The sequence below is a fragment of the Hesperophylax consimilis genome, chromosome 18 (assembly GCF_061612785.1).
Source record: "Hesperophylax consimilis isolate HC1 chromosome 18, BYU_Hcon_1.0, whole genome shotgun sequence".
In the NCBI taxonomy this organism is placed as follows: Eukaryota; Metazoa; Arthropoda; class Insecta; order Trichoptera; family Limnephilidae; genus Hesperophylax; species Hesperophylax consimilis.
Genome location: NC_142853.1, coordinates 32,513,944 through 32,530,290, shown reverse-complemented (window position 1 = coordinate 32,530,290; position 16,347 = coordinate 32,513,944). Strand labels below are relative to the sequence as shown.

Here is a 16,347-nt window from a genome sequence, read left to right as displayed (position 1 = left end):
TTCATTATACCCATTATTATTACTCATTTATTAAATAAATTATGGGTCAGACAAGAAAGCTTATAGGAACTGGAAAAGCTATCTAAAATAAAGTAGGAAAAAAATTGTACCCGTGAAGCAAATGGATGCAACTCCATAACACGATATGTTCAGGAGAGCCGAAAACCTCTGTTTTTAGCAAATCTTTTTACTTATTTACACAAATCAGTCAAAATATGAGTGGAAATAACATTTCATGTTTCAGAGTTGCTTCTTGGGTACAGACGACATGCTTCTTCTGACATAGCCTATGTACACGACAAAAAGAGTTGCATCCGTATAGAGTTGCTTCCCGGGTACAGATGACAAGCTTCTTCTGATATAGCCTCTGTACACGACATATTAAAGAGTTGCATCCGTATAGAGTTGCTTCTCGGGTACAGATAACATGCTTCTTCTGAGATAGCCTATGTACACAACATATTAAAGAGTTTCATCCGCATAGAGTTGCTTCTCGGGTACAGATAACATGCTTCTTCTGAGATAGCCTATGTACACAACATATTAAAGAGTTTCATCCGCATAGAGTTGCTTCTCAGGTACAGATGACATGCTTCTCCTGAGATAGCCTATCTACACAACATCCTATTACCAGCCAGCATACGCATAGCAAATAGGGCTTCGGACTCTCGATGAGGGTAATGATTTATTGCTTGAATTGCCTGGCACTTTTCAAGCAATAAATCAAAACCCCCATCGAGAGCCCGAGGTCTAATAACAAGAAAGTTCTAATTTCACAAAATATGATATAAATGTGATAAATTTACAATTTTATTTTTTGTATGACCTCAAAATCCAAAACATAGAATGCTGAAAACTTCATTTTGGGCTGCAAAAATTCTTCAATTGGGCCTCAGGTTGGGTACCCCTGAATCTCTAGAAGATTCATTGCTTATTTCACAACTTTATTTATTTATAGATTTATCACTCCAGAGACATATAAAATTTAGTTGCAGGACTAGGTAAATTACAGTCTTAGGATCATAAAAAATATTTATTTTTACTATAAATAAAAAGAAAAATCGCTAAATACATGAACATTCCAAAATTTTAATTCATAAAAAAATAATAATATTTAAATGATCCCTGAATTATTTGATTACACACAGAATTTTAATTTTTATAATATGTTTATTAGAAATTATTAAGTCAATGATGTTACAATTTATACAGGGTGTATCGGCACGTACCCGACAAACTTTAACCAGCTATTCCTTAGCATATTTGGAGTAAAAAATCTTATGTGCACTTTGCTGTCCGGTAACGTTTTTTTTTAATAAAAAATTTATTATTCATATTTTCACCACATGTCACCACTGTTTTATCCTTTTTCAAAGTTTGAAAACCCATCTGGCAAATATTTTATTTGAATTCCGTTGAATAATGCACGTGTGTACCTATATTGGCGCACTTTTACAATCACAACGAAATGGCACGGCACCATTCGTCTCATTTTTAACTATTATTATTTAGTGTGTGCGAAAGAGCGAAGACGCTTTTTGACATACTTGCTTATAACAGCTGTTGAACACGAAACGCAATGACAGTGATGTAGTGTGGAAATTTTTTTTTTTTTTGTTTTTAATTGAAAAAAAAATGCTACCGGACAGCAAAGTGCCCATAACATTTTTTACTCCAAATGTGCTAAGGAATAGCTGGTTAAAGTTTGTCGGGTTAGTGCCGATACACCCTGTATAGATGCAATATAGAAATGTCAAAGTGGCAGGCCAAAAAAAAAAGTAAGACAATTGTATTGCTTTCGACCAGTTATATGTTGCTGGCAGTTTAGTAACTGTAGTAAATTGCATTTAAAAAGTACCGAAATGCCTCCATTTGTGATGAGAAAATGTTTTCATTACTCGGCAAACACTAGTAAAAGCCAAGAAATAAGATTGCAATTATAAATACACACAAATTATTTTATTATTATAAAAAATAAAATTATTTCAATTGTTCCCTGAAGATTTTCAGCGCCATTAGAGAAAGTGCGGGACAACCTAATAGCAGTAGGTGGTCTCATACAGTATTCCGTGTTAGTTTTATAAGTGAATAGACATATCTTGTTATCTCAGTCACACCCATTATTTAGAATGTAGTATTCAACGGAAATACGAAAATGCCGTCCATACGCACATAATCTTTGTCACACATGAACAACGTTTGAAATAAGAATTTACTGGAAACAAGACTGTTTCTTACTTGCCACATTTTATTTCGAGTTTGCGAGACAATAACAAGTCTAGATGTATTATAACGTCATTGTATTATTAATGTATTACTCTCATTACAAAATAATATATAAACCACATCCTTTTACACATATTGGCTGAATCCTCAGAGTAAACAACATTATTTAATATTTATCTATATGGGCCTTACTAAGAAACGTGTTTTAAATTATGCTATCATTGTGTAGGGCAGGGTAAATAGTGGTGTAAAATTTAAAACATGTTTATTCATAAGGCCCATAGTGTTTATCTTCATAAATTGTTCATTTCTTTCGCTATATTTTATTTTGTGTCAAATTAATTAACTAAACAAAAAATACAGCAATAATCGTTAATAAGCCTCACTATCGGATCGACAACTTCCAAATAATTATCAAAATAAAAAAAGAGTATTTAGGGTGCGTTTTATGTTCCGGGTCGAATTTGTTTGGCTACCATTTTGGTTTGGGTGACATTTGTCAGTTGGCATTTGACAGTCATAGAGAGTAGTCGATAACAATATATTATAGAGCATCTAACGCCGTAACAATGTGTTCAAATTATTAAAACCTTTTTTTTTAATTGTGAATAAGCGGAGAAAATTACGTGACTAACTGAATAATGTCAAAAAGTGGTTACGTCGACTAGCCGCCAGGATCCCATGATTTGAACCCTCGCGATTTCTTCCTAAGGGGTACTTGAAAGAAAAGGTGTACACCAATAAACAACCACAACCTCGATGCCTAAGGGCAACATTCGAAAATGTAATTTTTTAAATAATGCTAAAAGTCTGTGAAAATGTGTTTAAAAGAGCTCGCTTTTACGCCACGGCCAGAGACGGCCACTTGACTGACATCATCATGTTAAAGACCATATAATCAATCAAGTTATTAAAAAAAAAACATCGACCTGGAACATAAAATGTGCCCTGTACTATGAAGAAAAATACAAATTCAATAATTCATATTATTCCAATCGTCAGAGCTCAAAGAAGAATCATCACTTGTTTCATTGTCCCCGTTGATTTTGCTAAAAGGAACAGTTGTTCTTTCTTTCGATTTCTGGCTGGAGATATTTTTTCTTCGTATGATAATGTCGCTATTATCGTGTTCCAAAATCTCATCATCCGATAAATGTGTTTTACTCTCAATGAAATTTGCAAACCTAGAAGAAAAAATGTTCAATAATGACACACCGTTCGAAGGACAATTTTTTAACATTAGCTCCAGGAAGCCGGAGTGGAAGTAGTATCGTCCTGGTGTAAGATCACCATTCAGAATTGAAACATTCAGGAAAACAATTTCCCTCAAGACATGTTGTAGAGGGTGTTTTTTATATTATACATTATTATAATAACTTACTTTTGAGGGTGTTTGAGTTTTAACATTAACTTCCACTGCGGACATTCGGGACTGGAGCAATATCCCCTCAACTCCTCGAGAGCCTTTTCTGTTTCCCTCTGGCCTTGCTTATAATACTCTTCTTGGCTTAAGAGCACTCGCTTTGGGGGATTTTTTAATCTCCTGAAATAAAAAATAATTATTAACACTCCCGAGAGGTAACTTAGTAATTCTAACACAAAAGTATCTTATAATGGGACGTTACATATTAACAAGTGGAACGCCGATGGGTCTCTGGAAAACATGCTAGCATTCTAATATGATCCTTGTTAGAATAATTTAGGATGCGATTTTGACCTTAGCTTCGAAAAATGTATGATAAACAAAATTAGCATTGTTTGGGCTAATAATTCTATTTTATGCTCCAGCCTTCAAAAGCAAGTAATATTATTAAATTTCCAAAGGTAACCAAATGAACCCCCTCCCCCAATGAAAAATTGGTTATCATCGTGTCTTTTTGAGGTTTAATAGCATTTGCTGTATTAAGAATATTATTATTTATAAACCCTAATTAGCTTTTGGTAACAGCTCATTTGGTCTCATAAAAATCGTTGTATCTCCCTTACTGGTGTGGTGAGAAATACGAACTAAACGGTGTTAGAAAGAGAAAACTCCACGCTTTATATTCAAATCTAGAAGTTAACCACAGAAGAATCAAAATGTACACCTCTATGAAACCAAAGGTTCCAACTACAATTTAAAAAAAAATTATGAATATTTTACTAATTATTTTTATATGTAACGACCAAAAAATGTGATGTGACATTACGTTTGCATCAACTTTGTTTAATAAAATGCGTGTTTTTATTTTTATTTTTTAGTAAATTTAGTTACAAAAAACGTAAGGGAGCCATTTTAAATTTTTTTTATGTTTGCTTTTTAATATTTCAAAAATTATATCTTTATTTCTAATAAGAAAATTTGATTTCATTCCCTTTCAAAAACAGTTTAATTTTCGGATATGTTTAGAAATATTACATTGATTCTAGATTCTAGAATCTGACTGAGCATGTAACTAACATAAACATCAAAAGGATAGCTGCTATAAAAAAATAATAAATTCAAGCCTTGCCTTGAAAATTCGGTGTAAAAGGGGAGGTATATTTTCTGATAATTTTAAAAGTTTAATAAAAAAAAAGAAAAGGAATAATTGTTCAAATTTAATCTTGGATAATATTATTTCCTCTTGTTAGCAGATTTTTTGCCCACTGCTCTTTTCAGGTTCTTTCTTGACCTGTGAAATTATAAAATTTTAAATTGTAAAGATAAAAAAATAATAATGTTTAATAAAGTTTGGTTAGGTAATGAATTAGTCAATATTTTATGATTTGTATAATATAGTTACCAATATTGTTTGATTGCAGCGATCCAAGAGTTTGGAATGCATTTGACAATGATCAGACTAAAGGATATTGCTGCAAATGCTTCTGTCATTTCAGTGCTGAAGTAAATCAATACAAGTCCAGCGGCCTGAAAATAATGCATAATTTAAAAACAAATTAATATATCAGTTTTTAAGTGTTCAATGTAATCTTTTATTTTATTTTTGATGTTAAATTGCAAAATTATATTTATTTGTTAATAATAATAATAACGTAGTATTTATTGAATATCAACGGTATAAATATACCGTACAACATAATTCATGTCACAGAATAACAATTAACTGTGGCATTTGATCATAAAATGATGACAGAAAATTAATACTAGAAGGAGATACAAGTACATACAAAATATTATCAATAAGTATGAGTAGATTTACGTTATATTAGTAATGATTTAGAATATATGATAGTATAGCCTTCTTGTATCTAGAATATACACGGTGTCCGGAAACTCGTAGTACAAGCGGGAAACTGGAGAATCTACACCACATGGGGAACCCAAAAAAACATAAAGTTTTTTGATTTGAGCATTTTCAAAAAAAAAAAAAAAAAACCAAAAAAATATATTTTTCGGCTATTTTAGGGTTAAAGTTTTTTCTGGTTTTTAGGGTTGAATAACAGATGTTTTAACCCTGCAGAGCAGAAATATTTTATGATTACACCGGGTTAAATGAAGGGTGATTTCAAAATAATGCTTCAAATCCGAGTTTCTTCATTTGTTTTACTTTCAAATAGTTTTAATTAGTTGGGTACTTTGATCTTCAGTAATAATTTATAAGAATTTGATTAAAAAAAAAAAAAAAAAAATCAACTTCAAACTCGATTTACTCGATAACGAAAGCTCAAATAAAAAAAAAATATACTACAAAATCGACTCCAAATGTGATGTAGATTCACCAGTTTCCCGCTTGTACTACGAGTTTCCGGACACCCTGTATATATAGCGCAGTTTAGTGTCATTTCACTTCAAGCGCGCTTTACTATAACAAACATAAAAACAGTAATTTAGTATTGGTGGTCATGTTCTTAAAATTATTCCTACAGTGCGCCTTACCCAATACAGATCTAATAATATAACATTAAATGTACAGTTTACACAAAGCGATGACAAAACTTAGAATAACAATAACAGCAGGACAGGACAAAACAAGAACATTAAAACTAAAACATAATATAAAACAGGAGGCAGTTTGTGCTCAGAAATGAGAATCTTCTGAGCAGACATTTAAAAAAAAGGTACAATAAGCAGACAACCGAAAACAAACAACTACTGGCGTCATTCCTTGCAATGCTTTGAAGGTCATTAAGCAGATCTTAAACTCTACTCTTTCAGGGAATCGAAGCCAGTGAAGGCGATCCCTTAGAATTTAGAGTTTGAGGAAGTGGCATCATATGTGTACGTCACGCTTTAATGGACCAATATTTTTGTCCTATTAGCCAACCATGTATAAATTATCAGTCAGAACCAAAACAAATTAAATACATTATGTAGAAACAAATGTTCCATTTAAAAATTAGAGAGCGAATTCGAGTGAATGAACGAAGAAAGGAAGTGTAAGGAGGATAAACGACACAAATGTGAATGGTAGAAGTCGAGGACGCTCGAGTAAGACACGGTACGATCAAGTGAACGAGATGTCAAAAGTCAGAATAGCAGAAGAGTGTATATGAGACGATGTATGAATGTGAATGAGGCAAGGAGTGTGTGCCAAGACCGAGTTGTTTGGCGGTCTGTCCTTTTTGCCTACCCTGTGGAGAAGTGGTGTGAAGGTTAGTTAGTTAGTTTATGTAAATATAATTTGAATGGAAATGGTCCATGAAATCAGGACACATAGGTTCCCTTTATTTTTTGCATGTCGACATGCATGCCGACATACTGACCTTGAGGGTTATTTATTTTTCTCGGGGCCTACTGTAAAATAAAAAGCAAGACAAAAAATAAAAGAAGATTGGACCACTGAATGCGGTTGGCACTATAAAGTCAGGTGTTTGACTTCGTTAGTAGAGAGTGAGACAGTTGTATTACAGTAGTATAAAAGGCCATGTATTAGCTTCTTTATTATCTCTCTCTTCTTCATCCCAGCTCGCAACTGATATTAATTATATTAATAATTCCAAAGCATTACTATACTCGAAAAAATCGTCCAATGAAGTGAAGCAGGCAGTCAACATTGGAGTGCTGATACTAACACTAACGTATGACAGTGAAGCACGAAACTGGCAGAGGAAGGATGAAAGCAGACAGAATGCTGAAGAAATCAGATGAGTGTTAAAACCACATATTATGACCATGTTAAAAATGTAGAGGAATGTAAGGAGTGTCGCGGAAGTGAATGTTAGAAGAAATCGGGGACACCCGAGGAAGACATGTGAATCAGTCAAGTGAATCAAATACTTGAATCGGGCAATGTCAAGAGTCAGAAAAACAGAAGAGTATGAATGAGAATAAAGCAAAAAGCGTGTGCCAAGACAGAGTTGTGTGGTGGTCTATTCTCTCTACCTACCTCTTCGGGAAACGGCGTGATGGTTAACTAGTTAGTCTTCAGACACCAATTTCATACTGACTTGCAAAGTCCATGTGATCAAGTTCTTATTTCTCTTGTCTCTGGGCGGTCCCATCTTGTAGCAAATGACGAAGCTGAGGAATCCCGCAGCCGCCACGTACCCCGCCACGTAGGTATGGTAGGCCAACAGTAGTGGCTGGAAGTTGGACCAGACCAACTGTAGGGCATACACCCCCAGTGTCCAGCCTCCGATCATGGCACCGTAGACTATCGGTTTCTGGAAATATTACAATAATTAAATCAATCCATTTTTTTTTTTAATTTCATGTAAATCAAATTTAATAATGTTATTATTAAATTTAAAAAAAAAATTAAATGGAGTTCTACAACAAAAACAATTAATTAATCTATAGAATATTTTGAAATCTTTATGGAAATATATTATATACATTAAACAGCTATAATATTAGGGTTGCCATCCGTCCGGGTTTCCCCGGATTTGTCCTAGTTTAGAAGGCGTCCGGGGAGCGTCCGGGCGGGGTTTCATTTGTAGTCCGGGTTTAAAATTTTAAAGTCTTGGGCCGCCCGCCACACACGGACTGTGGATATTTTATGTTTTAAAAAATTAATAATGTAACTTACATTCCAGTAAGTCTAAACTTGAAAAAATTGTCAGTTTTGTTGCTTAAGATTTAAGAAGACTGAATTTAGTTCATATTATATTAAGAGGTATTTTGTTGTGTAAATGGCTGCTGATACAAATTTAAAGATAATAATTATTATTCAGTTTAAAGAGTTACCTCAAAAATTGTAAGACTGAATACTAAAATGGTCCCAGTATTTTTAAAATTTTTGTAAAAATTTAATTGAATTTTGTTAAGTTTAATACTTTAATAAGGTTTAGTTTTCATAACAGAGTATATTAATAATTTATGTTTTATTTTAAGGCTAGCTTTAGACTTGTAAGTTTTTTCGTAAATTTACGACTTCTAGCCAATGGGCATATTGGATTTTCAAAATGCAATATGCCCATTGGCTAGAAGTCGTAAATTTACGAAAAAGCTTACAAGTCTAAAGCTAGCCTAAGAATGAAAAAAATTCTAACTGATTATGAAAACAATGTGTAACAAACTGTAATAAGATTTTGTTTTGTTGGGTACATTTAAAATGATGATAAAAGATGACACAATTTAATTTTAAGGTCTGAAAATAAATAAAAAGTTGATATATGACATTTTAAACTGTTTTTATTACACTGACTGTGTTTAAAAAAAACCTGTTGACATGTCCGGGTTATGGGCTCTAAAATCCGGGGTTTTCACGCCTCTTGTCCTGGTTGCCAAATTTTAGAGATGGCAACCCTATATAATATGTATGTTTTTTTTGTAGTTTTTTTCTTTAATTCTTTTTTAAAGAATGTAAAATGTGAAAGAATGTTTAAAATGTAGGTAATTTATGTTGCTTGTGTATTGTAAATGGTCACACAGTCTGTAATCCACATAAAAAATTATATTAAAGGTGTAAACATTGTAGAGAAACAAAGAAAGATAGTGTGGGGAACTCATCGCCCAGGGAGGGGAAATGTGACCTGCAATGGCCAAGACAAGGTGTGAACTACCATGTTCAGTGAACAATGTCACAAATGGTGCTTCAGAGAAAAAGGGTCACATCTCGTAGTATTTAAGCCTTACCCCAGCATTTGGGGCTCTGCTTCTTCTGTTTCCCTAGATACTCATGGGACTAAAAATGGATCATTCAAACGAAAAACTAGGGGCCTTTGGAGAACATAGGGGGAGTGAAGAGGAGAGCCGAGGCCATCTCGGTGAACTCTTTCCTCTTGGGGTTTTCGGGGGACCAAGGGGGAGTGGAGAGGGGGGATTGAGACTACCTCGGTGGACTCTTCCTTCGTGGGGCCTTCGGGGAACCCAAACAAAGAGGGACTTACAATAGCAAAACCCTTACCTAAAGGATCCTCAAGGGGATCCATACAATGGGAAAACAGGGACCCTTACGGGAAACCAGCTCAAAGGAATGAGGTGAAATGGGAGATAGCGCTATGTGTCCATGGCCTGAGTGCTCACGGGGGAAAAAAGTGTTCAGGAAGGACAAAAAAACCATCTAGGGATATAAGCACTCTTCCTTGCTTATGTACTGAGGAAGGTTCATTTGTGGTAATAACTTTAATCGAGTACAAGCAGTCTATTCACAATTTTAAAGGACCAATCAATGCGGCATTGATTGGTCCGCAACTGAAAATGCCAAGAAAACGTATTTTGAAAGTATCGGCTCATACGCGGTATTGAACTAGGTACATAGACTTTATGACGAAGAGGGTGCCCCAATGGAAGTGACACAGAGGCAGTAATGCAAAGAGGTGAATAGACTGCATGGAAGAGGATTGGGGCAGGACGGGAAGGAATTCTGAGGATTTGAAGCAAATGGCGAAATGAGAGATTGCATTCAGTGGAAAGCATTTGTGAAGGAAGCCAAACCCAACCTTGCGATGCAGCACCGTGATAATGATGATTTTAATTATTGAAACACAAAGTATATTGGTGCAAAACCATTTTAGGAGAACATTGAATAAACATTGTGAAGGGGATATTGGGTCACCTTAATTTGAGGGTTGGACGGTGTGGAGACCAGCAGCACATCAGATATAAGAATTTGGATAACAGCAGGAATGGAGGCATTATAATAATCAAGTATAGTAAATTTACACTTACACCAGGTAACATCTTGCTCAAGAAGTAGACGAGTATCATGAACGAAGCAAACACACCGAGGGTAATTCCACTGAGGTAAAAAAACATCACATTTTCCCCCAGCGATCTGGAGTAGACAAATAGGAATACCCCAGCAAACAATAGTCCCATTTTCCAGTAGTCCACATCTAAAAGAATGCATTTTAACATTTTAATGGTGGTTGGTAACAGGTCCTGTTACGAAATCATTCAAACATGTTCTGTAACTTGTTCAAGCACAAATTTAATTTAACTTAGGCGGGTCACTCACTGTCCATTAAAGAATCAAAATTAACTAACTAACTAACCATCACGCCGTTTCCCCGCAGGGGTGGGCAGAGAGGACGGACCGCCAAACAACTCGGTCTTGGCACACACTTCTTGCCTCATTCACATTCATACATCGTCTCATACATACTCTTCTATTATTCTGACTCTTGACATGGCCCGACTCGAGTATCTGATTCACTTGATCGTGCCATGTCTTCCTCGGGCATCCCCGACTTCTGCTAGCATTCGCATCATATATCCTCCTTACACTCCTATCTTCGCTCATTCGCTCTACATGCCCCAACCATCTAAGCGTCCCTTTCTTAATCTTACTCATTACGCTTACATCAGCCTTGCACTCTTTGCGGATCTCCACATTCCTCACACGATCAAACATGGTTTTACCACACATACGCCTCAGGGATCTCATTTCAATAGCATTTAATCTACTTTCATCCTTTATTGGGTGAATCTAATTTTGGATGAAAGATTTTTGTAGGAACTTTCCAAGTGTTAATTGGTGAGTTGAGAAATGATTAACTAAAGTTCTTTAATTATTTTAGAATGTCTATCACTTCCTTTAACCATCTACTGAAACGAATTTCAGAGAGCTTAACGCATCAAAATACAAAATTGAGAGAGTGCATTTGTCCTGAAGAAAGGCTATCGATATTTTTAAGGTAAGAAAACAATTACAACTCAAATATTTTTTTTATTATGTGTTTATTAAACTAATGCGCTCTTCCGTGCATCGTGCAGCTCATTTAAGCTTTAAAATAAAGAAAAATAAGTAAGGGATAAAAAATAAATTTTGAAACATGTTGATAATTTTGATATAAAAAAGTAGTGTACACCAAGCGTTTTGTTTTTATTTAATTAAAAATAAAATATTGTAGTTTGTTGGCTACTGGGTCTTCCAGAGGCGGTCCGTGAGTTTTTAGCGAGCTAGATTGCTAGGATAAAAATACGTTTTAATTTATTTACTTAACAAAATAACCAAATACAAGCACGCAGCGTGCCTGCTTCCTTGCTCCTGGGAGCGGGCGGGGAGGGGTCAGGGTGTGGCAGGGACTCTGCCGGAACGACGAGGCGACAAGTGTGAACAGCTCGATACAAAACTAATAGCGAGCGAGTTCCAACACGATTTGAAAACGGACGCGCTGCGCTGGCGATCCATCTGACAAAAAATGTCGGATCCGTTTTCAAATCGTGTCGGACAAGTGTGAACAGCTCCATACATCCACTACAGCCACAGGGCATCCGTTTTTAAAACGGGACCCGCCTCCGATTTGAAAACGGAAGTGGGAACGGGCCCTTAGGGTTTTTATGCAGCCAGCAATTCGCACACCATTTTAAAAAGGATAAAGATTTTATTTTCAAAGACCAGATACTGATAAGACATTGCGAGTTGCCTGTATATGCAGATTCATTTATTGACAAATAACTTAAAAGAATTTAAGATTCCCCAAATCAAATAAATATACAAAACAAAATCGACTATATATGTATATATGTGTGTGTGTGTGTGTGTGACGTTACAAGGTGGAAAGCAAGGGTTTAGGATCAAAGGGGCCTATCTCTCCCTACTTGGCATAAAATATATACCTATATGATCCTAGTCTTAAGTCCTACGATGATTCAGTGCAACATTGCAGATTTTTTATTAACCTGTTGAAAGCCGGAGCATAAAACAGAAAAATATTAGTGGAACCTAACGTTTTATTAGCCCAAACGATGCTGATTTTGTTTTTCATACATTTTTTGAAGCATTAAGGTCAAAATTGCATCGCAAATTATTCTAATAACGACCATATTAGAATGCTCGCATGTTCTCCAGGCGTTCCACTGGAAAAGCCTGTAGTAAAGCCAATAGTGTGGGAATTGATCAGATGGAACGGAGATTAAGTATTTTTGTAGTTAGGTACTTACTTTGAACATTAAGTTCAATAATGTATTTTTCGTCAGTTTTAATGGCAACACAGGTTGTGTTGAAGGGATCTAGCCGCAGTGAGCGTGATTTCTTTGAAGAGAAGAAGCTCGAAGAAAACAAAGAACGGTCTGCGAGGTAGGCATTCCACACTTCCTCCGGAGTAAAGCCATTGTACTGGGCAAATCTGTCAGAAGGGATATCCAAGAGGAGCTAAAAAAATAAATCATAATTAGATGTTTTATAAATACTGAAAAAACAAATCATTAAAAACAAAACAATTACCCACCTTCACTGTCTTCCACAAATGTATAATACTTTTTGGCTTCCCAATAAAACAGTTAATATCCAGAATACTAGAATAAACTCGTTCTATCTTTGTCGGTCCTTCCAATGTGTGAACTGTGGATGGAAGAAAAACAAAATGTATTCATGAGAAACGTAACATTTGAACTTAAAAATAACTTATGAATAATATCTAAATAAATGCTGGATGTAAGCTAATTACAATACTATGGTAAAATTATACCCAAACATAAATTTAACCTAAACCTAATTAAATCAGGGAAATGTAAACATATATTATCAGTTTAGTGCAGTTGAAAATAATAATATTATGGTTACAGGTTATAAAAAATACACTTACCATTATACGGTTTTTCTGCACAGTGGACACATAATAGCGTATAAAATATTAAAAACGCTACACCGAATACGCGATTGTTGAAAAGATACATTTTAAAATGTTTTCATTTACGTTTTTACAAATAATAAACTTATGATAAATAAACGAACTTGACACGATATTCCAATATTGACAAGTTTTCAAAAGACTGTCATAGACAATAGATATGGCTTGCAAGTACTGCCGCGGTGACCTCTGTCGCAGTTGTCTTCCTCTTTCTCATAAATAATGAAGCGTGATAGAAAGAGGGGTACAACGGATCTATTAAAGATTTTACCGGTAAAATACATATTTCTTTTATTGTCTATGACTTATTCATCAAAAAATACTAGAGATGGTTGGTAATCTGAAATGGGTTTTCACTGCGGTTCCACTAATCGGAGACCGACATGGAGCCCGTTCTTTATGAAGTTAGTGGCAAACCAACCGGTTCCCAGCCGGTTTTTTCTGACCGAAGCTGATTTGGTAGTGATATGAGAAGTTGGATAAATAAATTTGAAATTATTTAAATACCTCTTGCATATAATAACAAAATATTAACAAAAATAGTGGTATTGTTATATACACGAAGACGATATTTAAAGACGTACTCTTTACTGAAACGAATATGACTAATGCAAACTGTATTATTATAAGACTGAGCATTAATAATAAACTACCTATACAAATAATATCAATATACAGGACACACTCTGCTGTTATATCCACTTTTATTGGAGAATTGAATAATATTATTTTAAATAATAAATGTACAAATAATTTTCTAACTGGCGATATTAATATTAACATTGCTGAAAATAATCACACTATTGAAAAGGACAATTATATTAACATGATGACCGCTTTAAATTTTAAACCCTGTATTAATAAATATACTAGAGAATTTAATAATCAAATACCATCATGTATTGATCACATATGGTGTAATTCCAACTACATTGATAATCTTCAAACAATAATATGGAGAAACAACATAACGGACCATCATACATGTATTCTTAACCTTAACATAGAAAAACAAAACATTAATAATAGTAATAAATCTAACATGCCTAAAATATCGATAAATCAACAAATACTTCATGAAAAACTGTCTCACGAAACATGGGAATCTATACTCTGCACAGAAGATGTAAATAATAGTGCTTTAAAATTTCATGACACCTTACAAAAGCATATAAAAGATTCAAGCTGTGAAATACACAAAAAAATATATAAAAAAAAATTCAAAAAAATTAAACCATGGATTACCCATGGTCTAGTGGTTTCCATTAGAGATAAAGAAAAATTATTTAAACTTACAAAAAAATTCCCACTAAATAATTCGATTATTTTACACTTTAAAAAATACAGAAATAAACTAACGGCACTAATTAAAATGACCAAAGAAGAATTCTACAAACAAAAGATGTTAAATTCAGGTAACAGTGGTAAAAAAATTTGGAAAACAATAAATGAAATAATTGATAAAAAAAGAAAGACAAGTGACATTTTAAAGCTGCACATTAACAATAATATGATGCAAGTTTCTGATAACCCAAAACTATGTGCGAATGCTTTCAATAATTTTTTTTCATATGTCGGAAAAAATCTCGCAAACGAAATAACTAACAACATAGATAATACCACCACATCAGGAATTCCAGTAGCTTCATTAAATAAAACAGTAAAAACATTCGAAACGATAACCGAACAAGAAACTGTTGTTATAATACAAAACCTAAAAACTGAGTCCGCACCAGGTTTTGATGGGATAACCGTTGAAATTCTGAAAAAAAATCTCAACTTTTTGAAAAAACCTATTACACATATCATAAATAATAGTCTTAAAAAAGGAATCTTTCCATCTATTTACAAAAAAACTATTATTTCACCGATTTTTAAATCAGGTGATACTAAAGAAATTAATAACTACCGACCTATATCAGTATTATCAAATATCTCAAAAATTTTTGAAAAGGTAGCAAAAAAACAACTGCTAAAATTTATTGAAACTAATAATATATTGAGTGACCAACAATTTGGATTTCGCGAAAAAATAAGCACACAGGACGCAATCATAGATTTAACAACAAAAATACATCAAGCACTAGACAAAGGCAAAAAATCTCTTGCAATATTCATAGACCTAAAGAAAGCCTTCGACAGCATAAGTCACAAAAAATTACTCTACAAGCTTAACAAAATAGGAATTATAGATAATGCCAAAATGTGGATAGAAAGTTTCCTGAACTCTAGAAGTCAATATGTAAAAATAAATAACACTCTCAGTGAACCGAACACAAGTGACTTTGGAATACCACAAGGCACCATATTGGGCCCTCTTCTATTCATATTATATGCTAATAATATCTTTAAATTACCATTAACAGGAAAACTCATTTCATATGCAGATGATACTGCAATTATATTTCAAGCGAATTCATTGAATGAACTTGAAATAATTGCTAACAATGATATCAATACGTTAAAAGAATGGTTTGATAAAAACTTATTAACATTAAATATTGAAAAAACATATTATATAATTTTTAGTATAAACAAAATAAACCCTTTTATTACATTAAATATTAAAATATATTCAAAAAAATGCATATCAAAAAAATCTACTTGCCAAAATAATGACTGTTTATCCATAGGAAATAAAAATGAAATTAAATATTTAGGTGTAATAATAGATAGTCAACTTAAGTGGAAAACTCACATAAACAATATCATAAATAGATTAAGAAAACTCATTTACATATTTATTAGTCTATGAAATATACTTAACTTAAAAATTCTTAAAAATATTTACTACGCTCTAGCGCATTCAATAATACAGTATGGTATCGTTGCGTGGGCGGGAGCTTACAAATCATCACTTTTACCGCTGGAAATCACTCAAAGGCTGTTAATAAAAATTTTAATAAAAAAACCATCAGACTACCCAACCTTACAACTTTTCCAAGATTTTCAAGTCCCATCACTAAAAAATACATATACGAAAAATACGCTACTTCAAATCCATAAAGATCTGTATAAGAAGTCACACCATGCCATGGTTCGTGTCGAGAGCAATAGGCAAAATACAATGGGTCGCTTATGGACTCCATTAATGCATACCAGTTTTGCACAACACTATTACACGTACACTGGAGTGGTATGGTTTAATAAATTAACGACTGAGATGAGATTAGAACCGGA

General features: G+C 33.7%; 1 protein-coding gene across 2 annotated transcripts; it reads right to left on the bottom strand.

The window, feature by feature from the left end:
- Positions 1 to 50: 50 nt before the first annotated feature.
- Nemp (Nuclear envelope integral membrane protein) lies at positions 51 to 13,422 on the bottom strand. 2 transcript variants are annotated; one of them, XM_089642808.1, is made up of 8 exons: positions 13,123 to 13,422; positions 12,766 to 12,878; positions 12,479 to 12,689; positions 10,262 to 10,428; positions 7,597 to 7,812; positions 4,992 to 5,116; positions 3,608 to 3,769; positions 51 to 3,410 (listed from the first exon to the last, which is right to left on the bottom strand). In XM_089642808.1, exons 1-8 carry the CDS (start codon positions 13,211 to 13,213, stop codon positions 3,200 to 3,202), a joined length of 1,296 nt encoding a protein of 431 aa, XP_089498934.1. In that variant the 5' UTR covers positions 13,214 to 13,422; the 3' UTR covers positions 51 to 3,199. The 2 variants fall into 2 exon arrangements, with proteins under 2 accessions (XP_089498934.1, XP_089498935.1); XM_089642809.1 differs by lacking the exons at positions 51 to 3,410; positions 3,608 to 3,769 and adding an exon at positions 4,724 to 4,880.
- Positions 13,423 to 16,347: the final 2,925 nt, after the last annotated feature.